The sequence below is a fragment of the Cyprinodon tularosa genome, unplaced genomic scaffold (genome assembly GCF_016077235.1).
Source record: "Cyprinodon tularosa strain WSP-4 unplaced genomic scaffold, ASM1607723v1 ctg345, whole genome shotgun sequence".
Classification (NCBI taxonomy): Eukaryota; Metazoa; Chordata; class Actinopteri; order Cyprinodontiformes; family Cyprinodontidae; genus Cyprinodon; species Cyprinodon tularosa.
Genome location: NW_024039058.1, coordinates 260,721 through 288,082, shown reverse-complemented (window position 1 = coordinate 288,082; position 27,362 = coordinate 260,721). Strand labels below are relative to the sequence as shown.

At 37.7% G+C, this 27,362-nt stretch overlaps 1 protein-coding gene across 4 annotated transcripts in view; it reads right to left on the bottom strand.

The window, feature by feature from the left end:
• The window catches only part of cacna2d1a (calcium channel, voltage-dependent, alpha 2/delta subunit 1a), a 118,706-nt gene that overhangs the window by 56,361 nt on the left and 34,983 nt on the right, over nucleotides 1-27,362 (bottom strand). For all 4 annotated transcript variants that reach the window (XM_038294780.1, XM_038294777.1, XM_038294778.1 and 1 more), the window contains exons 4-6: nucleotides 17,158-17,217; nucleotides 15,440-15,475; nucleotides 14,587-14,740 (exon numbers count right to left, since the gene is read on the bottom strand). In XM_038294780.1, the coding sequence (XP_038150708.1) occupies nucleotides 14,587-14,740; nucleotides 15,440-15,475; nucleotides 17,158-17,217 (250 nt within the window). The remainder of the gene's footprint in view (nucleotides 1-14,586; nucleotides 14,741-15,439; nucleotides 15,476-17,157; nucleotides 17,218-27,362) is intronic.

Below are 27,362 nucleotides of genomic sequence, written 5' to 3'. Positions count from 1 at the left end.
AAGTATGCTGCTCTTGCTTTACAAAGGGTCCTTTTATACAGCAGTAAACCATTTTTCCAGACTAGGAAGGACTCTCGCAGGCCTGTGGAGCGATATTTTCTCTCCAGTTTCCTAGCATTTTGCTTCAAAGTACGCAGCTCTGCATTAAACCAAGGAGCAAGCTTTCTATTTTTAACGGTTTTCATTTTCAAAGGAGCTGCGTTGTCTAAGGCAATACGCAGAGAACTAGCAACCCCATCAACAAAATCATCAACCTGTGAAGGGGAATAAGCTAAGCTTTTGCACTCTGCAGCACTGTTCAGCGACACAGAGGAGAGAGAAGGTGAAGCAGATTCTTTAAAATTTATAACTGCACTATCTGATAAAGATCTACTACAATTGAACCTTCTTTTGGGGGAGGAGAACTCTGTTAAAGTAATCCTGAAGGTTATTAGAAAGTGGTCAGAGAGGACAGGGTTGTGAGGAAATACTGTTATTTCTTCACATTCTATGCCGTATATCAGCACAAGATCCAAAGTATGAAGATGATAATGCGTGGGACCACTCACACTCTGAACAAAGCCAATAGTGTCTAAGATAGCATTAAAGGCTGCTCTTAAGCTATTGCCTTCAATGTCAGCATGGATGTTAAAATCTCCCACTATGATGACCCTGTCAGTATTTAATACCAAATCAGAAAGGAACTCTGAAAACTCATCTAAAAATTCAGAGTAAGGACCTGGTGGACGATACAAAGTTACAAAAAGAAGAGGTTTTCTTGCCTTGAAATTTGGATCAGGGAAATTAAGGGTTAAATGTTCAAAAGAGTTGTAGGTATTAATTGTTTTGGGAGTAATCAGTAAGTCAGACTGGAAGATTGTTGCTACTCCTCCTCCTCGCCCAGAACTTCTGGGTATGTGAAAATTTAAATAGCTTGAAGGAGTTGCCTCATTTATGCTCACATAATCCTCTTGCTGCAGCCAGGTTTCTGTAAGGCAAAACAAGTCAATGTGATTATCACAAATCAAGTCATTAACTAATAGACTTTTAGAGGAAAGCGATCTTATGTTAAACAGACCGCATTTAATTGTTTTAACTTTTTCCCCAATTGGAGTTATTTTGATTTTAATTAGATTATCATGATTTACTCCTTTGGGAATCTTTGCTAATTTATTAGATGTTGGTCGTGGGCAAGACACTGTCTGGATGGAGTAAAGAGTGGGTAACAGTAGAGAAGCTGCAGAGATGTGTGTTAAACTACAACTCTGCTTCCTGGTCTGCACCCTGGGTGGTCAGGGTTTTGGAGGACTAATAAATGTGGCCAGATTCCTAGAAAGAAGAGCTGCACCATCCAAAGAGGGATGGATGCCGTCTCTCCGAATCCGACCAGGCTTTCCCCAAAAGGATTGCCAATTATTAATGTAGCCCACGTTGATTGAATAATTCTGTGCACTTTTCAGTTTCAGACTTTTTTTGTAACAGTTGCAGCTGCTGAGAATTATTTTTCTTTCTTAACCGGTTTGGCTAGCGTCATTGTTATGTGTGCAAAGCATAGCCAAGTAAGGAAAACTTAATTTTAATTTTGTAAGTTTTTTATCAAGCTTGCTAAATACTGTGCACAGAAAACAACCTCAAAATGTTGTTCTTATTGTTTATTGTATTTATTTATTTATTTATTGTATTTTAATTATTAATCAAAATATTTCTGTTGAAATTTTATCCTTGTGGTATCGAAAATGGTATTGAGTATCGAATATTTTCCTTAGTATCGGTATCGAGTTGAAAAGTTTAGTATCGTGACAACCCTAACTCAGTTAGATAAATAAAACATGTGAGGGACTTCAGTGTGTCATTTTGGAGTCTGTTTGCTGCTGTTAGCATTTTTCTGATGAGAGCTTTGCTATTTAAATGTATTTAGAGGGTTTGAGAATGTTTGGAGCTCTGTTCCTAGCCTCCACACTGCAGTTTCCTCAGAAAACAGTTTTGTAAGAGTACTTAAGTGATGCGGAAAAAAAGTAAGTCTGTTTGACAATTCTACTCTTTATTTCTAAAAGCCTTTAAAACTCTTTACATTCACAATCCTATCCTTTCCCCCCCCCCTTTTTAAACTCTACTCCTCTCAATGGTCAATGGCTTTAAATTTACACTAGGGCTGCAACTAACGATTATTTTGCAACTTGATTAATCTGTCAATTATTTTTTCAATTATTAATTTGATAGCCAAAGGTTCCTTAAAGAAGAATTTTTGTGAAATTAAACCAGGTGAATCAAACTTTTCCACCAGTGGAGTTCTGGAAGGAGCATATTGACAGACGAAAAAGATTTTTATCTTAAATGCCAAATATTTACATATTTTTAATGTAATTTTAATATAATTATTACTCCAAGTGGGCTGCTCTGTCAGCTAAAGGCATGTTTTAGAGTCTCTATACTACAGTTAATGTTTAATAAATGATTAAATTAGTTGACAATTATTTCAGTAATTGATTAATCAGATTTTTTTTCAGACCCACTTTACACCATTATAATAAACAATCCATTTCACCTTTGTTAAGGTCCATTTTCAACCCCATGGATTAAGGATGAACTTTTGCCAATACACTCAATGCCTTGTAAGAACACTGCAATTCAAAGAGTGCCCCAGTAATAATCATACTTGTCATCTTCCACTTCATCTGGGACCTGATTGAAGGGGCAGCAGTGCCAGCAGAATCTCCCAGACTTCCCTCTCCACAGACAACTCCTACAGCTCTGGTTGGGGGAAGCCAGAAGCACTCCTGTGCCAGCTAGGAGACATAGTCCTTCCAGCAAGTCCCAAATCATCCTCTTGGCCTCCTCCGAGAGGAATATACCTGGAACACCTACCGAGGAATGTGTCCAGGAGAACAGGGACAAAGATGTTAGAGCCACCTCAGTTGGCTCCTTTCAATATGAAGTGCCTCTACTCCAAGCCTATCCCAGATGACAAAGCTTCTCAGCCTTTTTCTAAGGTAGTGCTCAGCCACCCAGCGGAGAAAGCTCATTCCGACAGCATCTGTGTTATATCAGCAGCACCGACCGGTCTCTGATCTCCTGCTCCATCCTCCTCCACTCATGAAAATGAGCCAAACATACTTGAACTCCTCCAATTGAGGCAGGAACTCTCCTCCTAACTGAAAGGGACAAGCCACATTTTTCTGGTCGAGAACTGTGGCCTAGGACTTGGAGTAGCTCATTTCCATCCTGTCCGCTTCATATATGGCTGAGAATTGCTCCCTTTAATTTTTAGCATTTTATAGAACATCTTAGGGCCCCTTTTCTGTTTTCCTTAGATTTTGGTTGAGCCAAATCTCCTTGCAGGCTGCAAACCACCCCAGTACACACTATAGGTCTTGGCAGGAGGGAGCCCGCAGAAGCATGTAATTTGCCAAAAACAGGGATGGAATTCACTAGTTCCCAAACCAGACCCCCTCTAGCCCTTGGCTGGGAGTAGAAATCCTGTCATTAAAGGTTAAAAACAGGATGGGTGATGGAGGGCAGCCCAGTTGGAATCCAACATGAACTGGAAACAGGTCAGTGTTAATGCTGACCTACCTCCTGCTCTGCTTGTACAGACACCGGATGGCGTACTCCTGAAGTGGCCCCCAGACAGCAACATGAGCAACACGGTCAAATGCCATCTTCAGGTCCAAAACGCACATGTGGGCTAATTGGGTAAACCCCCAAGCACCCTGCAGAGGGTGTACAGCCGGTCTAGTGTTCCTCAGCAGGTTTGACAATCAGGCGGACCCTTCCGTCCAGCACCCTTGCATTGACCTTACTGAGGAGGCTGAGAAGTGTGATCCCCTATAGTTGGAACAAGCTCTATGGTCCCTCTTATGCAGGGGAATCAAAACCCCAGTCTGCTAATCCAGGGGCACAGCTTTTAATACATTAGTTCTGCTGGTTTACCTGACCTAACTAACCAGATGTGTCAAAACAAAAATTTTTTTTAAACAAGACGCAATGCTATGTGTTTCTTTAAAGCAAAAAATAAAGTGCAAAAAAAAAAAACAATTTTTTTTTCTTTTTCTTATATTTAGGGTCTCAGACATCCATCACAAACACACATGCCTAATATAGCAGGTTCATATGCAGGGCTGAAGCCGTAGCTTTCATGTTGTGGCAATCCAATCCAGGCTGAATGCTAAAACAAATCACAGTTTCAGTGTAAACATATCCATCTGTGAAGTGACGTGCCTGTTGCTTGCTCGAGGTCACTGTGGCGAGAGGAAGAGAGGTGTCACAACAGAGATGCAAGAGCTGGTCGGCTCTAGTTGTCAGCAATGGCTCCCGAGGGATTTCAGAGGGTAACACGTGCGAGTTTGAATGTTTACATACTTAGAGCGACAAGGTTGGATCACTGTCTCACAGAAAATGTGGTTCAGAGTAGTTTTTTTCCCCTCTAAATGTAAAAAATATATAAAATCAGTGCTTAATATCCACATTTTTTGGACAATGGACAGGAAGGATATTTGAAGAAAGAATCTCTGTCTGGATGGATGATATTTGAGAAAAGAAAACCCACTGAAGCAGCAAAAGAAAAATAATGAAACAAAGCTGCAAACACACCATTAAACACTAACAGTATTCATTCTACCTGATCACCACGTTTGATCAGGTAAAGGAAGGGCTACAGTACATGGTCAAATCCTCCTCCATGTCAGGTGGTATCTATAGATAGATTAGATTTAACCAACTGCAACATAAGCTGGATTCAAATGGCAGATCTTGATGCTTTGGATTTTTTGTTAAAATCTAATTTTAATGTGTGGCTGTTAATAATACTAATTATATGTGGCCAATTTTCAGACCTCTGTGAAAGCATTTGATTACATTTCTAATCCTGTATCAGAAAAATGCAACTTTAGAAAATTTGTTGACGTTTTTTTTTCATGACGATAACAAAAACTGACGAGCTAAACATGGATCTTTGAAGACTAAAACATGACTAGTCATAGGTGTGAGTTTTTGTCAATGAGACGAGACTATATAAAAATTAGCGGGTGGTTGGTCAGAAGTTTAAAATCCAGATGAAAAGGTACATAGATCTTTGAATATTTCTCTCTCATTGTTCTAATTTCCTTGATTTGTCATGTTTCCTTTAAATAATTCAACATTTTAGTTATAGCATATTCAGTCAATTACGGTCTGGATTGTTATGGCATTACAACACAATAATGTAGGTTCTCTCTGTATTTTTTTTTAAATATAAAACCCCTATGAAATTACATCTACTTTTACCACTGAGCAGTGGTTACAAAGAAATAAAGCCAAAATTGCCAAACTAGAAAGAAGAATGTTTTTGTTCTTTGTGTTTTTGGAGCTCTGAAGATTTTATAGATCTGTGTGTAATGCAGAATTCACAGTAGATTAGGAAGTGTTTGCGTTTGTATTTGATTAAGCACCACGTATGAAATGAAGTCTAATTAGAACATGAGAACGTATTAATAATTTCGGGTAAACTAGCCCTCAACCTTTTCATTTCCTAACAAAATTATGGTTTATTGTGAGATTAAATGGTCTTTTAGATTTAATTAACTTAGCCTGTGTAAAAGAACTTTTTTCAGAAAGTATTTATCTGTGTTGACAGAACAGAAATTCATGCAGGATTACCACCATACTCCTTTAACATGAATAGCCCATAATAGATTGTTAAGTTCATTACTGAATGTTTATGTGAAGTTCCTGAGTATCCAATTAGTACATCATGCAATGATGTATTTAAAATGTATTAAATGTGCAAAACAACTCATAATTTCTGTTGAAAATCAAAAGATCTATCATCCATCCAAGAGGCCTTAACCTCAAACTTCTTTTAATCAACTGCCTTGATAGTATGACAACATCTCTCAATCCCAGCAGTCCTTAAATTTGCGGATCAGCCCTGGTTTACATGCTACGGCTAAAAATGGAAGTCTTGCTGCTATTGCGGTTTTTGGAACTATAACCAGAAGTCAGGATTTAAGCCCCTTGTTGATTACAGCTGCAATTTTTCCAAATAAAGCTAATATTCACGAAGCTGTTCATTTTCAGAGGAGCTCTATAGGATACCATAAAATCAAGGACCTCTAGAGAGCCTATCCCACAGAGAGGGAGCAGCACCACTACCCAGTGGAAAGAGATCCTTGAAGTATAAATGAAAACAGCTGTCCTTCTTCAAGCCTGTTTCTTAGCGAAAAAGATGAGTGATGATTAATCTACCTTTCAAGTTCCTTCAAAGCAGAGTTTTAACTTAGAGATGAACAATTAAAAGAACACTCATCGTAATCATTTACCATCTAAATTCTGAAAATCCCATTGTATGAATCACAGATCAAAGAACTTAAGTACTATGCGGCAATAAACGGATAAAAATGACTATTATTCTTTGTCTCGAGAGGACATGGGAACTGGATAGTGGCATAAAGATGGCAAACACTCATTATGAGGCACAGGAGTTTTAAAATAAACTTGACTCCAGCAGTGAGAAGTGTGGGAAGTGAAAATGGGAGGGATGGCTGCTCATTGCCATGCTGTGGCCTCTGGTGTTCTCTGCCATCAGCAAATGGGTGACTCTTCTGGTTCCCTTGTAAGTAATAAAGTGGAAGATGAGTTGATAAAAAAACTGTGATCATTGTACTAGAAAGAATCTATTCAACAATACATTACTGCTTTGCAGCGACAGACTTAAGCAAACAGAGGCATTAAACCTCTCAAGGCTGCTTCAACATGCCAATCAGTCTTGGTTGATAATCTATGATTCTCTTAGTTTGATCCATAGCTTGTCTTCATCATTTAAATCATTTATTACTGTTGATCCAGATTTGTAGGGAAAAATATGTTTTAATGTATTTCAGAGTTTTTGTTTTACCTTATAATAAAAAACTGAGTCATAGCCCTATGAGAAATTTATATTTGTTAAAATTAAACAGGATTATTTTAGGACAAAGTGATGTTTGTAGTAAACTCATTCCTACTAATGTCTAAGTACACTGTTTGGTGAAAGCATTTAAAATCTATGAACCTGTAAAAATGTTGTCACATTATGAGCAGAAAATTTACATACAGTACATACAGTAGCCATGGATTTTTTTTCTTTCATCAAAAAGTCTAAACAGAAAAAACCTAAACCATGTCATTCCGACTTCTCAGAATTCTGAGATTAAAATCTGAATTCTTAAAAAATGGCCCTAATCCTATTATGTAGCTTTACAACAATAATTGATATTTGAAAACCTCATTTAGCACTTTTCAAACCATTATCCCAAACTGTAAAGACCATGGCATGAAAAAAAAAAAAAGCTACTAAGACATGGCTGCCTACCAAAATTGACAGGCAGAACAAGGAGAACATCCTAATCAGAAAAGCTGAATAGAGGCTTATTGCATACTAACCCTTTAGGTTCTGGAGATCAAATAGCCAACAGTTGTATCCATTGAAAAAAATAAATCTGAAAATCCTTTTTTGAAAATAGTGACCAAACCATCATGAGGTAGAGATATATATTTTTTTCAAAATAGATAGAGAGGACTAAAGTAATACAATATGTTTGAGGTTAAAGAAATATGATGAGTCCATGAAAGTAAAAGAATAATATGTCTCCTTTAGAGCACTGGCCTTCACTGTCATTTGTCACACACTGGATGGGATTCGGGGTCATAAAAATATAAGGACAGACATCAAATGTCTCCTTATGCTCTTGATTTATAGGAAAGGTGAAATCAGATTAGAAGAAAACTGTCTGGGAACCTCCTCGCATCCAAATGGGACCTCCATTTAGCTGATTAGAACATCATGGGCAGGCATCCAACTCCTCACAAAGGACAAGATGTAGCTGTAATCACAGCGAGACAAGGCTAGAGAAGGGATGGATAGAAAGACCCAGATGAATTTAAGTGCATCTTTGAATTTGACTGCAAGCATTGTAAATGAACTAGGATGTGTACAAAGTTGCACAAGGGTGCAAGTTAAAAGAAAATCCATATAGAATCTCTGAGTTTTGCCAATAGGACTTTGACTATAACACAAACACACACAGAAACACACACACAGTGTCACAGTATCTCGGCCCACACAGTGTGTGCATGTCTAGGGCTGACAGGTGCCACACAGCGTTGATGCAAACGGGCATCAGACGAGGCTCAGATCTCCTGCCAAGGCCACAACGTTCCCCTTTCATGTCTTCTCATTAGATCCACACTGCTCTGCCTAATGAGCGCAAAGACATGCATATGCAGCCCCGAGATCCACATACAGTGCAATAGGTGCACACTATATGACACACATGCATGCTTGTGGAAACTCTCACACCTCAAGTGTTTTCTGCTCCATCTCTCCCTCAAACACATTCATGCACAAAGACAGGCTGATTCATTTGTGGTTTGAATGTGCGAACAAAAACACTAGATAAATCCCAGTCTGACCACCCACATTGAATCAGCAGGAAGAATAGATTCCAATCACATGGGGGGAAGGACAGTAGCATATTTGTTATTATTAAGCACAAGTTATTATGCTAAATAAAATGTAGTTAAAGTTAAGTGCTGATTGAGAAAAAAGGTTGAACAGAATGCAAAGAAAAGATAAATGGAAATAGAGTGTACAAAAACATGAAAAAAAGAGGCAGAGATGAGGCAATCCTTTTTCACTGTATGTCTTTCCTAACATACTGTAAGTACTGCTTGATACAGCTCCTTTAAAAGCCACAGAGACGCCAGCCTCGTCTAGACCAATCTCTCTAATCAAGTTACGACTCCCTTTCTCTCTCTCTTCACACACCAATAGCTGGGTGTGTCCAAGCCTGCTACTCCTTCAACCAAGATGCACGTTACCATGGCAACCACGACTCTACTGGCCAGCTGGAGGGGTAGCAGAGTGGGAGCTTAAGATTTAAGAGAGTGGGTGTTGCTATACCCAAAACAACTTTGCAACTAGGCTTACAAGAATTTAATCCATAACCAGTTATTTGCACGGGAAAAGAGCAATCCCTAACATATGTGCACACTGCCTGCGGAGAACTTATCAGAGGCCTTCCATTGCAAGGGTTGATAATGGTATATTGTAGCTCAAATCAAACATAACACAGAAAGTGGTAGAAATGCTAATAAAAGGAAATGAGTCATGTTAATTGAAAACAGTTGCCAACCCTCTCCAAGTATTTCCATTTACATCAATAACCTTAACTCTAGAGGGCATTCTAAATTACTCTTTCAGATTTGTGCTGCCTAGATTAAATACATTCTACATTTAAACAGTTGATATTTATCTAACATTGTGTATTTTTTGTGTTCATGTACAGTAGTCAGTGTGCAGCTTGTGCAAAATTCAAAGTTAATTTCTCCCTATAATTAACATAGATGATGTCTAAACCAGAGGTGCAGTCCAAGTGAAAATATTAAAATTGATGCCAAAGTCTCAAGATCTGCCGTTACTCTTGGGGCATGTAGTTCACTTATGCTTTAAGGGTTGCCAATGGAATCCTCTTCCACTCCATGACAAATCTCAGAGCAGGTAGGGGATCTTTTACTTCTTCACCTTCCGTTTAAAGAGGTACTACAGATGTTCAACAGGGTTCACTGTCTGGAGACATGCTTGGCCATCCACACCTCTACTTTAATTTTCTTTAGCAGGGGAGTGATTACCTTGGAGATTTGTTCTGGGTCATTACTGTATGTTGGAATACTGCTCTGTGGCCAAATTATTTTACTACAGTTTGTCTCATGTTGGCATTCAAGATTCCCTCAATGCATCACAGCCCCCCAACAACCTGCAGTGTCAATCCATGACCTCTTCACCATCATGCTTGTCTTTAGGCTTGACACTTAAGTTTGTAATTCTAACCTGGCAGGGTCCAAAAATGTTTAACAATGAGGTTGCTGTGAGGTCCATATCAGAGACCTAGAAACACAAATGAGTCACATTACAATTTTTTCCATCTTAGAGTTAAGTTAATTAGGAGGACAAATAGCCAATTTGGGCACAATTCATGTATTTTTACTTGGGGAGTTGTGCTCTCTTTTGTTGCTAGCAGTTTAGATGTTAATAGCATTATGTTATTCTAAGTAGGGGGGTCCTGATACCACCCATTTCTGATTTGACACTGATGTTTAAGCTTTGAGAATTAACCAATACAGATACTAATAAGATATGATATTAGCTTAAATCATAACTGCTTTTATTACTTATGTTGGACTGTACAATGTTAGAAAGGGCGCGATGAAGTGCTAGTACTAAAATGAAGAAAAACAGTTCAAAACAACAGGCATAAGGGGAATGTTGGCCTAGTGGGTTAGAGCAGTGCGCTTGCGTTCTGAGCAGGCTGCAAGTACCCGGTTCGATACCCACAGCCTTCCCTTTGGGTTCCTGAGCAAAACCCTTAAAGGAATAGTACACCCAAAACATGATTAGCCTTCATTTTCTACTCACCCCCATGCTGAACAACACTCTGGAGTACTTTTTTGATATCAGAATGCATCTGGAGATCTGGGAGGCTTCTTGCTGTCTGCTGACATTCAAATAATGGAGGTCTATGGTGCCCGAGGCAGAAAGGTCCATAAAAGTCCACAAAAAACGTGTCAATATTCCTCCATACTGCTCGTTCAATGTATTCCAAGTGTCCTGAGTGGGTAGCGTCCATAATTTACTCGAAACGAAGTCATTTAGAATGTTTTTAGAGCATAAACAGTAGTGTATAGGATTTCCTGAAAGCGCGCGCCTGCGCGTTCACGACGCTACGGAAGCCGGCAGACCAAACCAGATGAAAGTGCGCATTCAGCGTCTGCTCTGCCGATAATGCAAGCATAGAAGAAGAAATGTGCTGTTTACCTGTGCAAAGAAAGAAACAACGAAAGAAAAATGTCTGAGGACTTCAGTGTTGAGGAAGAGCATGAGTTCTTTGCCGAGCTGAATGCGCACTTTCATCTGGTTTGGTCTGCCGGCTTCCGTAGCGTCGTGATCGTGCAGGCGCGCGCTTTCAGGAAATCCTATACACTACTGTTTATGCTCTAAAAACATTCTAAATGACTTCGTTTCGAGTAAATTCTGGATGCTACCCACTCAGGACACTTGGAATACATTGGACGAGCAGTATGGAGGAATATTGATACGTTTTTTGTGGACTTTTATGGACCTTTCTGCCTCGGGCGCCATAGACCTCCATTATTTGAATGTCAGCAGACAGCAAGAAGCTTCCCAGATCTCCAGATGCATTTGATATATCAAAAAAGTACTCCAGAGTGTTGTTCAGCATGGGGGTGAGTAGAAAATGAAGGCTAATCATGTTTTGGGTGTACTATTCCTTTAACCCCTAGTTGATCCCCGGGCGCCACACAATGGCAGCCCACTGCTCTCCAAGGGGATGGGGATTTCCTCTAAGGGGAATGGGGATTTACTGTCTGAAAGCTGTGCTAAACGAAATTTAGTTTTGAATACACTCTGTTTATAAAAAAAAATTACAATAAAATTTGTATAAGAGTATAAGAAGAAACAGGCATTTCTTACTGCAGAGTAAAATTAAAACCCTACTTCAAACCAAGCAGCCAGTAGTCCACTTTTGATTTACAAAAAAAGATGACTGAATCATACTAAGAGCAACGCACTACTGAATCTCCTGAACCCATCCCCCATTCTTTTCATCATTAGAACTGCTACTTGTAAAAATAACCAAGTGCATTTGGCAATGACAAAATGTCTGCACAGTCAGAGGCCTCTGAGGCCCGTCACTGCACATTTATAGTCCGCCTTATGGGGAGCGACTTGCTGTATAAGGACATTAAAGTCATGTGGTGAAGACTCATGCTATCAGCAGAACCAATGACAACCGTTGCTACCATTACTGAATCCTCAGTCAATGGCAATCAAGACAAATTAAAGAAAATGATTTTACTGTGTGCCTAAATACAACCAAATTAACTAATTGTAGGTTTCCCTATTCTATTAAATTAAACGGTCTTCTATGATGCTGTCTTTTTTCGTACCACGAAGATATTACTGGTGTTTATTGACCAGGCAGCTTGATTTTCAAGATTGCTTTCCTGAAGTGAAGCTGTGTAAACTTATTAATAATAGTTCACTCATCCATTCCAGAAAGATGTCATACCATTTTGAGACTGCTATTGGTTGGACAGTAAAAAAAGGTGGCATGTTCCTGAGCACTAAGGTCATGTAGTTATAAACATTCATGGCAACTCTTCCCCCAACTAAACTAATTAATCAAATAAATTTATTTATACCAATTTATTTTTACACTTACCCAAGTTTTTTTTCCCCTACCTTCTGCTTAAATGTGTAAATAAAAACAATGAGTTCTAAATATGACATTATATTAACAATCCTTTAGATAGAAGCTCCTTTGTTCTTTAATATTTAATGTTTGATGCTTTTTCCCTTGTAAATGTAATTAATTTAATCTGTGCCAGTTTTGAAAATGGTATTCATGTAATTCATACTTTATCCTGTGGTTTAAAGTCAAAAACGAATTATATACCATCTCTGAATGTCTGACTATTTATTTGAGATTAAAAGCCTATTGCTAAACCTTAAAGTGTTTGGTTTTTTGTAATTCTAATGCAGGTGTGGCTATTATACAAAAATATAGCCATACAATGTTGGAAGAATGTGTAGAAGCAAAGAGAAAAATATGTTTGTCAGTGACATGAACTTCAAACAACAATAAAATGTTTCTCACACTTCTTCAAAGGGATCTTTAATGAGTGTGCTAACATGCTATGAAACTGTCAACAATTATTGGTTGAGTCAGTTATCAGCATGAGAGATGACAGCAGCTGGTGGCTGGCGTAAAAAAGGGGCTAGGGTGCTGACCAATGGGTGGGTGGCATTCCAACTATATATAGACTAGAGTACTTAAAGGGCTTTCTTCAATGCAGATGGTGCCCAAAGGCTGAGCTTTTAATCACTGAAGTCACTGCAACTAGTGCACAAAGTGTCACGACAAAAATGCTGAGGGAGATTGGTGGCCAACATATTTAGATAAATAAAAAATGGTCCATAAGCATTAATAATAATCATGTTTCATTTTCACACTTTAAATGAAACTAATTAATCTAAATTCAGACATTTCAATTCTCTTTTTAACTATTTTGTAGCATGTGCCGACAGTTTCTGTATAGAACCAGATTTTGTGTGTATGACTAAGGCTACGTTCACACTGCAGGCCTTGATGCTCAATTCTGATTTTTTGTGAAATCAGATTTTTTTGCGTTGCCGTTCACATTTCAAAATATATGCGATTTGTATGTGATCTCCTGTTCGAACTGCATTCATACAACCTAAGTGTCCCGCATTACTGTAAAGGACGCAATGACGTCACAAGCAAGAGTGCTATGTCTTTAAGTAAGCATGGATGGTAGTGCTGGAGAACATCTAGCGATCTTTCCCAAAATTAAAAACTCAATCTTAAAGAAAAAAAAAAAACCCTCAATCTTTCCAAGATGGTTAAACATAAATACTACTCTCTGCATTATCGTCCACCATTGTTGTTGCTGGTCTTTCCACTTCTGTGTAGCAAGAAGCAGAAGAGGGACCACTGTCGGGTATTAATGACATTCAGGTCGAATGAATGCGAACTAGCCGTTCACACACAGGTCGCATTTGAAAAGATCAGATTCATATCGGATTCAGGACCACATAGCCAAGCAGCCTGGGTTGCATTGGAAAAAATCAGATCTGTGTTGTTCAGACCGTCATGAAAAGATCAGATCCAGGTCGCATATGGGCGAAAAAAAATCGGATTTGGGTCACTTCAGGCTTCGGTGTGAATATAGCCTAAGACTTCTATTGTAGGATATAGCTTGATTCATCTCTTGTATTAGTGGGGGCAGGGAGTAGATCAGATGACCAACTGTGTGCTCTTGATGATCTGGTTTACCTCCTAGGCTCACCTTTATGTGTAGAAACAGAGTATCTCAGTATCTCCAAAGAGTCTTTTCTATCTTTTGGAGGTAGAGTTTGAATACCCCAATATTTAATGGTGAATGCTGGCTATGTTTAAGTAAAGAGTCGACACATAGGCAGGCTTACTCTCAGAAGTGGTCACTTGAAAATGGGTTTTAAAAGCAGAAAGGAACACCTCCTGAGAAGAAATATTCAACACTGTTATGGTTGCAAGATCAGATTGGAGTTTTTTGCTGTTCAGTTGGACAGATTCATGAAATACAAACTGCTAAATAAAAGTAAAATATGACATGATTGTTTTTTTTTTCTTTTAATGATCAGAAAGGCATTTGCATTACTAAATGGTCACAAAAGACCCAATTCAGATTTGGCTCTCATGTTTCCTCTGCATGACTGTGCATTGTTGGACTGATTCAATTATCTAACAAGGAAAAGATTTAATTTTCACATTAGGTTTTGCCAAGTAGGTGAGTCAGCTCAGTTGAAAAATACTATGATGAATAAAGACAGCTGGGAGAAGTCAGATCTGTGGGGGTCAAAATATAACAAATCAAAAACATGATTATCCTTGCCACCTTTTAAAAAGTGGAGGAGGTGTCAGATACTATCTGGCCACCTGTTTCCCTGTTGGCCTGGATAAATAAATAAATCCTGTATAAATTTATTTTTCTTCATTTAAAGGTATTTGAACTTACAGCCTTCATATATGTCTGTAGGGATGTGGACGGCAGTGGTGTTGTAGGAGACATGGCGTTTAAAGGTCGGGTCTATTTCAAAGTCGTCAGGAATGAACCGGTTTCTCTTCTCCTCTTCTGTCTCTTGTTCTTTTTCTAAAGAGGTCCTATTCATCTGTGCCGAGAAATACAGAATGAACACAGGACCTGTAAAAAACATTGACTTAAGGCAGATGGCTGCCTACATGGAGTAGAAGAATGAAGGACCAGGGCCGTTTGTGAAAATACAGTTATAGTGGTGAGTACAGGAAGCTCTCATAAACATCCTACCTTAGCATAAGACAAATAAAATTCATTACCATATACTAAAGACCTATTTATAGTGTCTGATAAAAGTCTTTTAGTTGCTTTCCCCACAGTTTGTGACAGTCCAACCACAAGCCTCAATTTATTTTATTTTGACTTATTTTAGTACAGAGCACAGAGGAATGTGATGGAAAGGTATACATGGTCTTTATTGTTCTTTGTACAAATATTACCCATTACCAGTAAGTAAACAGGCTTTGATTAATTAAAAACAAATATAAAAAGGAATTCCCAATTTACAACTGGGCACAAGCCATTAAGAAGACTGAGGATATCATAGTCCATGGAAGGCAACACTTTTGCTTACTGACTTCAAGGCTGTTCAGAGTTGATAGTAAAATGCAATGCACAGAAATTCTACAATATAAGCACTATTTTTTTTTCTTTTGAGGTACATAATATACAAACCTGTTCATTTCTTCATATTTAGGAAAAGACAATATTTTAGAACCAGGAGGGAATTGTTCAACATCTTTCAGAAAATGTATGTACACATACACATACTTACACCATCCTTGGCATTGTAGTAAAGGAGTTTGTTGGGCTGCAAAGATATAAAAAAAAAAGAAACATGAGAAGAATATGAATGAGAAAAAGGCATTCAAGTTGGGGTCATTTTTTTCCAGCTTAGAGTTAAGTCAATTAGGAGTTTTTTTCTCTTCTTAAATAGCAGGCCTCTGCTGGCAGCATGGATCAGTGAGGATCCTGGTGTTTTGCACTGCTGGGCTTCATGTCAGTACACAGGCTAGTCTGGTGGTAACAAGCTAGTCTCACTGCTGACATAATGCCCAGGAGCCACTAAGCTGGTTCACTGACTCTCAACACCTGTCTGCCTACCCTGCAGCCATGTGCAAACAATAATGCTAGTACCACTGCTAGTGTAAAATTATCTCACAGGGTTTCTTTTTTTTTATCAAATGGAAACAAGCTTAATAGCTAAAAACAACCGAGCCCAAAACTGACATCTGCTTAGGAGTGTCAGATGATAATTAAGTGAACATGTTTTAAAAAGAAAAATTACTCTTTTTTTAAAGAGTAAATTGTATCAAACCAAGTACATTAACCGCCCCTGTGGGGTTAATATACTTGGCTTAAACGTCAATCTGCCAGAGCTATTAAATGTAGGGGTGCAACTAATGAATATTTAGCAAATTGATTAATCCGTTGATTATTTTTTTGAGTAATCAACTAATAATCGGATAACCAAAGATAAAGAAGATTTTCTACGAAATTAAACCAGGTGGAACTCAAACTTTTACAACTGAGGAGACACATTTTTTTTAACCCTAAATGCAAAATGTTGATATATATATATTTTAATAATTTTGGTATAATGACTGCTCTAAGTGAGTCGCTCTGTCAGCTACAGGCATTTTAGAGTCTCTATACTCCAGTTAACTATTACTCCATTACTAAAGTAGTTGACATTTATATCAATAATCAATTAATCACGATTAATCCGATTAATTGTTTAAGACCTAATTAAAAGGCTTCAGTGTAAATTTGTCATCTTTAAATTAAGTCAGGGTAGTTTTATGTATGATTTACGTTTGCATGCAAATAAAACTATTATGTTTATCGGGTTCAGTCTTAAAAACCTGAGTTCATTAAGCAAAAAGGTATGCACTTGCCAGGCAAGCAAATACATAGTTATATAATGTATAAATCTATCAGTCTACTAAAGACATGAGTCCTACTAAAATCTTTCAACACTTGATAATATGCATGACATTAAATTACAGAAAAAGGTTTAATGGACAGAAGTCATTAAGGTTTGAAAATAGCTCCAATTCCAACCTAAAAGCAATAATGGCTCAAATCAATCCACTTCCCTCCATCACTAAATGTGCAGAGTATTCATTTTCATTTGTTAATTGGCAGCAATAAAATTGTGTTTTCAAATGAACATTTATATTCATGATTGCAACCATTTCATAAGAGAGCATATGAAGACCTAAAGCAACCACAGTAAGCACAAGCAGTGCAGTTTGTGGTTTCAAGAGGGAAACAAGCATGGTTTTATATGAAATTAGATTCAATGTTAAAACTCATAATATTGTGAAACATACATCATTTTACTTACTTTCATGCCAGTTCATGATATACGGTAATGAAATTGTATCTTTCTGACAGTTATTAAAACACAATTGAAATACAACTTCTCTGCACATGCAGCTCTTGATTTGCATGTAAGTTAATGAATTTACTGTATGGCTTCTAACTTACATCACTGTCGACTCTCCACTCATGTTCCTTTTGTAACCTTTCAGCCTCAGTTGCAAGTCTCTAAAGAAAGAGGAAAAAAAAAGATGGTTTAAGAGTGAACAACAAGTGCAAGAATTACAAGTACAGTATGTTGGTTTCTCCCTAGCTCGCCCTGCCCCAAATTCAGGTCCAACCACAAATGAGCAACCAATCCCTGCTCAAATGCACCACATAACGACCCCGCTAAAATAAATGAATAAATAAATAAGACCTACAGTCTAACTTAAGGATCTTTCACCCAGGGGTCAAGGGAGGAGGGGGTGCTTAGTTTTGAATTTAGTAAAATAAATCTGCAAGCCAAACTAGAGGTGAAAGCTACTGTTTTTTTCTCTTCCTTTTTCCAGAGAGTGTGGAAGATTCGTGTTGGGAAGTATACCAAATATAGTGATTTGGGAGTAATATTTGGTTGTATGCTTAAGAAAGTGTTTAAAAAAAAAGCCAAAAAAAAACCTTTTGATGTAAAACAGGATCAAACATTTGAGTACATTTAGCTGTCTATTGTGAATGTTACTGGTATCTTGATTTTAGATAACTCTGCAATTGTAAAGTGCAATTTATGAAATATTTTACTCTGAATTGAATACCTCTTATGGCAGAATCCTATTATTCTTCCTGTATGTGTGTATGTATATATATATATATATATATATATATATATATATATATATATATATATATATATATATATATATATATATGTTTTAATAAAAGCCTTAGAGATATTGTTGCTAAAACAGTTAAATAAAAATATTTTATATTTTTTCTTTTCAGGGTCTATTTCCAGGAAGTATTTGGCAACTGATTTGAGGAGTGTGAAAATGCAATAAGGTGATCATGTCATTAATCAAGTATAATCCTAGATTTGATGGCACTGCACCTGAACTTAGACATATATTCAAAAGAAAAGGCCTCTATCAGAACCAGGGGCAGAGGAGTGGCTCTAAATTTAGACACCCTCATACTCAGACTTTCCCCAGATCATAATGACTGGGTTAATGGGTTTATAACGGGCTTGGTTTTTAATCTGTACCTGGTTCAGATACATGCTGTACTAATAATTTCTCCAGGGAAATTTAAAATCCATTCCTTCCCTCTGATATGCACGAGACTTCAAATCAGGCAGAAAGAGCGGAAATCTAATGTAGGATCGGTCGATTTATTAAATGAAAGTAGGAAAGATTTGGTTCAGTAAAATATAGGATTTTTTTTCCACTTAAGTCAGTCAAAGTAATTAAAGAGCCATAAAAATATACGGATGTAAAAATGTAAAAAAGTTTATGATTAGAAAAAAAATCTTTATATTAAAACTAAAGATGCTCCAGTAAAGTTTGAATCAGAATGGTGCATAATTGGCTCTAATTAGTAAATGTTTGATCGAATCTCAGTATTTTAATACCTAGAACCCAATAACTCACAATATAATTAGTCTTCAAATGTATCCTTTAACAACGTTTCCTTGCAAGCTTCAAGTTCAAGTTATAAATAATTATAAACAAAAAGGTCAGGAACTTTTGCTTATATGCCTTCATTAAACATCAGCTTATTTTCATTTCATGTCACAAGAACCTAAAGAACATTCTTTAGCCCCAGAAAAATAAAATCAGATCAGGTTGAAACTTAGATCCTACAGATCGAAAGATGGAAATCTGTACCATTCTGATCATATCACTAACACAATATGAAACCAATTTGTTTTACTGACTTTAGTTTACTTTTTATGTATTCCAACTTTAAGCTGGATGACTTTGATTAGGTGTCAAGTCCCACAAAAAAAAAACATTTTCCCAGAAGTGTCTTGCAGCAAACCCTAAGACATCATCTTTAACTCAAACTCCATGGTGAGAAACAGACTGCAGGGGGTCCCGATAGTTGCTCGTTTCCTTTCTCAGGTGGAGCAACAGGAGTCTAAAAAAAGTCAGGCTTTGGGAAGGCAGCAGGGACTTGGGAAGTAGTCAAATATAAGGGAAAGATGGCTGAAGCTATACAGTATATAGGGACTTTATTAAGCAGATCCTGTGTTAGTCTGTTTAAGCTTCCAATTAGAGAATAATCTGAAGCATACATCTAAAGCAACCATCTAAGTGGTTTAATGGGAAACACTTTTAGGTGTCGGATTTTAGCCAAAACAAAGTCCAGACCTGAATACAGATATAAATCTGTCATTAGACTGGAACATTTCTGTTCAGAAGCAAAAAAACAGTCAACAATAAGGAGCAGGAGAAGTTCCCATTTGGAAATGAGCAAAAATCCTGCAGGCTGTGGTAGGCTCAGAGGCTCATCCAATGCGACTTGCAGTAGTAATTGTTGTGAAATGTTGCTTGATGTACCAACTAATCAAACGGTTATTCACACTGAGATTTTCTGTCATTTTGTCATATTTGTTTTTGCTTCACAATGGGCAGCATGGGAGTAATGACATTGCATAACAGCTTTACTAACAGTTATATTTTTCAGAAGTGGATATTTTTGCCAATTTTCACAACTGGCGACACCATCACATTACTTGCAAACTAACGAGCTGTGTTATTAAAACTTTATCAACTAAAGATGCTTTGCATAAGGAAAAACACTTAGCTGTGGGAGATAATACTTTAAGTGCAGAGAAAGAGGAAGGCAGCTGAGATAGAGACATTTATAGCTGTATGAGGAGAAGTAATGGTTGTTCAGCATGTGATGATCGCTCACACATCGCTCCACTATAGTGGAAATCTCCCCCAGTTTCAATGACACTTTTTTAAGGCTCTGTATGTCCACTTGACTACTTTCTCCTGGCCTGGAAAAATATCCAGCTTTCAACCTCCATAAACAGAAGCCTGTATAATATTTTGAGAAAGATGCATGCTGACAGTCTGGGTCATGATGGTCTTTTACTACACGAGCCTTTTTTTCCCCCCACTCAGACTGAGACGCCTGTGGCCACCAAGCTGCATCGACAGAGGAAAATGTGATTTCGTTTTTCTGTGAAAGTTCAGGCCTAATTAAGATTCCAAAAGATCTGATGCTTTAAATCAACTTTGGTTTCTATATCCTCCTATCCATGCACAATTATAATAAAAACAGTTTTGGGAAGAAAAAAAAAGTTTGTGCTGTTGCTGTGACGAAAAATCTTAAGTCAATTTGGAAGGCAAAACTTCATTATGTTAACTTGTTTTATTTATCCTTGCAGAATAGCCGACAAGCACAAAAATGTCCCAAGCATGCACAACGATATTCTGGTGAGATTTTATTTTATAAACCAAAACCAAGTAGTACATTATTACTGTAGAAAACCCTGATGACCCTAAATAAAATGATGTCATTACAACCAAGCTAATTAGTAAATAATCTGTCAGGAAATACAGCTCTACCACAAATGACTCAGAATAGCTGGACAAAGTTAGAGGCGGAGAGATGAAGTCATAGAGCAGTGATCTCAATGGCTGGTGTCCGGCAACTTTTAGTTGTGTCCTTTGCCTCTAACCCTGAATCAAATGGTTACCTCACCAGCAGCAGCCGAGCTATATAGCTCTGCTAATGCGCTCATATTGGAGGCAGGTGTAAAGAAGCAAGAATGTTTAAAAGCTACAGGACAGCGGCCTAATTAAGTTTAGAGCACTAGTACACACTATGATTCCTGAAAAGATGCGTGATTAAAAAAAAATGGATTTAGGGCTGAGTTTCCTTTGAACTTTTGGCTCAAAATGAAGCTGCATTTCATTCACATTTACTTTATCAGTGAGAAAATGAGAAAATTGAAACAATAGACACACACATTTTTCTCTCACACGACTATGTACATCTTGTTATATAAAACCTAGTTGCATAGAGTTATTCTTTTACAGGTACAAAATATTTACTGGACCTTCTGACCACATTTTGCTTTTTTTTTTTTTTTAAACATCTCAGCCAGCAGCTGAAACACTCATGTAGACTTCCAGCATCTATTTATACACAGACACACACAGGGGAATAAGCACAAATTGATAAGGAGCTGAGAAACAGATTAATGATTAGGGGTCAAAGGCACTTTCTAGCTTCGCTTCCATTTCCATCTTTTTTTGTTGTTGCGTTTTTTTTAACCAAGTTTTTACATAAAAAAAAAAAATCCTGTTAAATAAACACTGAAGTATGCAAAGGGTCAAATACTGAAAACCCACAGCAAAGACACAATATGCTATAACATTGAAAATAAAAAACCCTCCAAAGTTACATGATAAGTAATATGGATCTATCCCTCCTTCCTATTGTGTAGATATACGATACAGTTAGAGTGCACACTGCTGAAGCAGCAGGTCTACATGCAAAGTCGATGTTTGATGTGCATCAAGGTGCATCTAAAGGTTGTGCAGCATGTTTCGAGCAGCAGGAGCAGCGCATCTTACGGTGTTAGCTTCTGAGCATCTGGTGTGCGTGACACGCTGCACAAACAACAGCTGCTGGAGTTGGAAAAAATGTACTTTAGCTGCTTCATGCGCCACATCAACCAATAGGAGAAGCTGATCTGGGAGTTGGCAGGGAGACAGAACAGGAATGCTGATGCAGAGCGCTATGATCACAGTCCTGAAACAGTTTATTAATGCCTAAATTTACTTAAAATGTCGAAACCTGCCGGCAAAAAAATATTTGCTTTTATTATTCCGGTGTGTGCAGTTTGGATTACGTACATGAAAACCGCTACTTCCAGCTGCCACGAATAGTAGTGGAAAACCTTCAAGAGGCGACCAGGCCAGAGTAAGCTCTAGAAGGGGATTTTCACTAACAGCACCGCCTAGGAACGGGGTTTCGTGCTGGTACGAAATAATATTTGAAGGCAGGATCTAATCTTGATGAAATACCTGCACAGACAATATTCTGATATGGAGTTTCTCACTTATAAAACTCAGCTCTCTGCCATTAAACGCAGTAGCAGCATCTGATGCATGTGGACCCACTTTACTGGATGCGCTTCAGGAGCCCAAAGATGCACTTGAGGAGCTTCGTGCCTTAATGTGTACAAGCATCAAAAATTAAGCAGCAGAAGCTTTTTTGCTGCTTGCAGCGCTTGAAACTGGGCAGTGGAAGTGTGGATATGCTGTAAAATCAATGTGTACACTTGGATAAGCCAAGGTAAGGTGCGGTTACAAAAGCCATCCATATCGACAAAGTATTTCCACCGGAAGATAGTTTGGCAGCACGCTGGAAGGTTCAAGCTGCTGAATAACACATTCAAATCGGTACTGGCCAGACAGAACAATTTCAGGGGAACTTTAGAAAAAAAAAGGTAAATCCACCAACCTATGCTAGTGAAAACAGAAAAGCAGAACAGAAGTGACTTTTGGACAATGGCTATTGGACAATGAAATGGGATATTTTTATGCACTGATGTTGAATTTTGCCCAACAACTCCTGGAAAAACGATGAACCCACAGGAACTTTTTTCCCCCCCTCAAGCTTGGTTTCTGCATCTGGAGCTGCAGAATAAAGCCCAGCATGAGACCTCCTGGCATGAAGCAGATTTCTTTGAACAACAAGTTCACACAGGAACACTGACTTGTTTAACAATTTATTTGTATTCATAACAAGATTGCCTTGTATGATTTCTATCTTAAATAGACTTCATGTTTTGAACACTGATTTTTACCGACATATATTGAAACTTTAAAAATAAGTTTTTTTCCTTATTAAACTTCAACTGCATGAAAAGCAAATAACTAGGATGAAACTGAAAGCTCTCTTTAAAATTTGAGATACTAAAGAAGAGGCTAAAAAGACCACCGTTGTTATTGCTATGACTTGAAAAGCCCATTAGAGATAGGCCAAGACAAATAAAAATCTATTTAATTATATAAAACATCATTTTCGCACAAACTTAGATAGCCATGTTTATAGTGATACACTTTTAAAATGATCTATTGTTTTTTTTGTTTTTTTTAACTAACTTAATGTAGATCTGATTATGAGCAAAAGATGAGATTTTTATCTTCGACAGGACAAGTAGAAGAATTCAGTTACTCCAGCAACACCCTTCAGTCATTCTGAAAGATCCCAGTATGTTCTGACATAGGAAAGAATAAATAGTCTTCTAGCAGGTATTGGTTCTGGTTTCCTCTTTGCCTTTCATGACCAGATGTCTCAACTGACTTCTTCCACTCCAAAGGAGCAGCTAGACTACTTTTGGCTACCATCAGATGATAGAGGTCCTTAGCTTATCAATTATTACTCATCAGTAATCAGAGCTTCAGCTCTATTTCCCATTACTGATAAGTAATTTACTGATTCAACTATTTTTTATCAAACTATTATATCAAAAAGCAATTTATCAGCCTAGACAACAGGAGGTGACAATTAATGACCACAAGCAGTTTATGATGACTGATGCATCCTCTTGGAGCCAGACCAGAGTGAGAAGCTTGTCAGCATAAGCATGGCGGTCAACGAGGGCCCCCCCTACCATCTGTAGGGAGGACCATCGCAGTTGGATGCAATGCAATTATGCAGGCCTTTATTACGGTTAGCTTATCCTTAAACTAAAATGTATTATTTGATTGTACATTGACAAGAATACTCTGTTGATCTCTTAGTTTGTATGGAAAGGCCTAAAGGAAAGTGAAAAATAATTAAGTTTTCAAAGGTTTTACGTCATTAGCAAAAATTTCTTCCCATAAAAAGCATTTCTTTCCTTCAGCATGTATATAAAATCTTCAACATTATGAGCAAAGCCCGCAGACAAGCAAAACAGAACACACTGTCTGGCTCTGTGTCACAGTGCAGCCGTCTCCACTTAACAAACCACTGTTGTTCAAAGTACCATAAGAAGTTTTCTATACCAAAACGACTCTCTGATTCTATTTCGCAATCTGAATATTAACAAAAAACAAAGCTCAACTCCTGTGACAGAATGATAAGAATAACATTAAAGAGGTCTGGAATCGGAAAAGTATCTATATTGACAGATGGTCAAATTCATCAAATTCAACTTTATGTTATTAAAATTTGATTCTTGCTAATCTACATCATCATATCAGAACAGTTAGAGCATCTAAATGGATGGATGTAATGGGTTTTGGAAGTAACCACTCTGCTAACTAAGGATATATTTTAGACAGAAATCAATGTTTATTAAATGTGCAGAGCACAAATTGACCGACTTGATTTAAAAAAATTGTAGATTCTTGTATTTTTGTATTTTGTAAGTGCCACACTAATGTATTATGAAAAAAATATCCTGCCAGTCTCATTAGAGTATCTAGTACTGCCAAGGCAGTTCGCACACACACAAAAGTATTGACACACCCGCCACCCCACTGATATGCAGGGAGGCATGGGAGAACAACATGAGCATCTGTTGTTGTTACTGGCAGCCCTTTAGTCATATCTATCCTGCTCGGTCTGTGGAAGATGTGAGAAAAGTAGTGAAGGGGGGAAAAAAATAGAAAGTGGGAAATGCATGAACACATATTACAAGCACACAGTGGCACCAGAAGGAAACAACTACAGTAAGCTCATACAAGGTGATAAGTTCACCTGTAGCATTGTTTAATTACACAGAGAAATAAATATCACTAAATATACAGGGTTTAGAGAAAGCAAATTGTTAGAGACTGATAATGGTTTCGAGCTCAACTACTATGCATGGTTTGACAGCTCATCCCTTCTTCAGTAAGCAGACCATGTGCCAGCTGGCTGTAAATGAGACCAAATAACAGCTGCACCCAGCTGGAGTGGGTGTGTGGCAGCTCTGTGCAACAAAAATCAACACCCAAATTTGCTACTGTACCATGTGTTAGGAAATAATTCCATGCATCCTTTGTTGTTTTTGCAAATACCCAACATACTATGACTAAGTTTACTTGTACTTCTTTTTTTTTATAGCAACAGATAAGAATCTTACAAGTTTGAATCTAATGCACCCATCACTAAAAGAACAACATACAAATACAGTTTCAACGAAGAAGTGATGTCAACTGCACTATATCCAAAGATAATTTTGCTAAACATGAAACACAGCTGTTCCTGTATGCAGCTGAATGGGGATGAATAAAGCAGCTTGAGTGTGGCCCTGAGCGCTAATAAGGGAGACATCAAACACACACTGGCCTCTTTGTATGCATACACTGCATGTCTGATAAGCGTCGTGTAGGAAAACAGAGATGACAAACACAAAGCAGGTCCGGCGGAGCCACACACAGCACAACAGCTGGCTGACAAAAGCAGCCACACAGGGTCCAGGAAGTGGTGAATAATGAATCACAGGTGTCCAGAGGCTTGAACACCCACAAAAAACAGCTCAATTAAAAAAAAAAAAATATATATATTTGAATTGATATGATATATATTTTTGTTTTTTATATTTTTTAGACTACAAAAAACCTTTGGACTATTAGTTATACAAAAAGTTCTATTGCTAAAAAAAGAATGTATAAACTGTATATAGTTTTTTTGTCAGTTAACTAGTTAAATTGTTAAATTTTTAAATGTTCATTTTTACTGTAAAGTTTAAAACTATTGTTCTTAAGTGTAAATAATAATTTAATTTAGTGTCAAAGTCAATTTATATAAATAAGTAGACTAATAGTTTCAAACTCTGAACTTCTTTAGTAAAACCTTTTATTCAATTTACCGTTTTATTTTGCTATATTTGTATTGCTTTAGGGGCTGCTCAGTGAGACAGTGGGTAGCACTGCCGCCTTGCAGCAAGAAGATCTGGGTTCCTCTTTCTGCATGGAGTTTGCATGTTCACCCTGAGCATGCGTGGGTTCTCTCCGACTACTCCGGTACTCCAGCATCTTCACACAGTCCAAAAACATGACTGTTAGGTTTATTTGTGTCTCTAAATTCTCCTTAGGCGTGAATGGTTGTTTGTCCTGTTTGTCTCCGTGTTGCCCTGCGATGGACTGGCGACCTGTCCAGGGTTGACTCCGCCTCTTGCCCGTAGACAGCTGGAGATAGGCACCAGCACCCCTCGCGACCCCACTTGGGATAAGTATGATAGAAGATGGATGGAGGTATTACTATACAAAAATATATTATAAAAAAGCATTTGATTAAAAAGTACGCAATGTCATACTTTATTCATAATTGCTTAATATAGTGCACTAGAACCAATTCATTCAATGACATCTTTACCAATATGGGAACTCATTTGGCAAAATTTAACTTAATTCAACTGCCAGGGGGATTTCTAGCAGTGTCGGAATTCAGGGAGTCCTAGAGTTAATCACCTTTTATCTGTGATATGTGTTGATTAGGACTGTTTAATTATTCTAGGAGACTTCCACATTCACGTTGGTAATCTTTAAATCAGAATCACAACGGAACTCTTCAATATTCCAAGAAATTTGGGATTAACTTATCATGTTAAACAGCCAACGCAAAAATAGGGGTGTGTTCTATACTTTATCATCAATAAGGTTTAAACATTTCCAAGGCATCTATGACTCATGTCGCCCCGTCATCTCTGTTTCAGGTATTTTGCATATTTTATAATTGGACACTTCTCATAGTGAAGCACTGAGCAGAAAATGTAAGAATCCACATGAAGCTGAAGTGGTAGCTCTATGGTTTGTTATTTGATTAAGGCCAACATCTGAACTTTGCTTTGTAAGTAACATTAAAACTTGGAAACCAAAGAGAACCCCCCCAAAACACAGGGTAGAGACCCATGAGTGCCCAGTGAAAAGTCCACAAATCCAGGACACAACCACCAAATCTGATGTGTGACATAGTAATAAAAAAAACAACAAAAAACAAAACAAAAAAAGGCCGATAAAGTTTTAGAAAACACCTTATTATGGCTCTATAAATGCATCCATGAATCAATGGATCTGTACCCGATTATTAGTTGTAACAGCAGAGACTAATGACTCACAGCATGTCATCCAGTGGCAGCCTAATAACTTGCTTGCAGACACTAGAGATCAGTGTCTTTGCCGTAATTACACACCACTGCAGAACACAATACTCAGAAAAACCTAATCCACTACTTACACTGATGTTCTCTTCCTCTTCAGACACATAAATGAGCATAAAGGCTCCTAATCATGTAATTTTGAGTTTAATGCAAGCAAATAGGGCTGTGAGTATATGAGTGAGATTTTTCTCATTTATTTTGCCCAGTGTTAAGACCCAAATTAGGTGACAGTTAAAGTTTATAGGTATACTATTAACACTGGGGAAGGGGCATAGATCTCCCTTTTGTAACTAAGCAA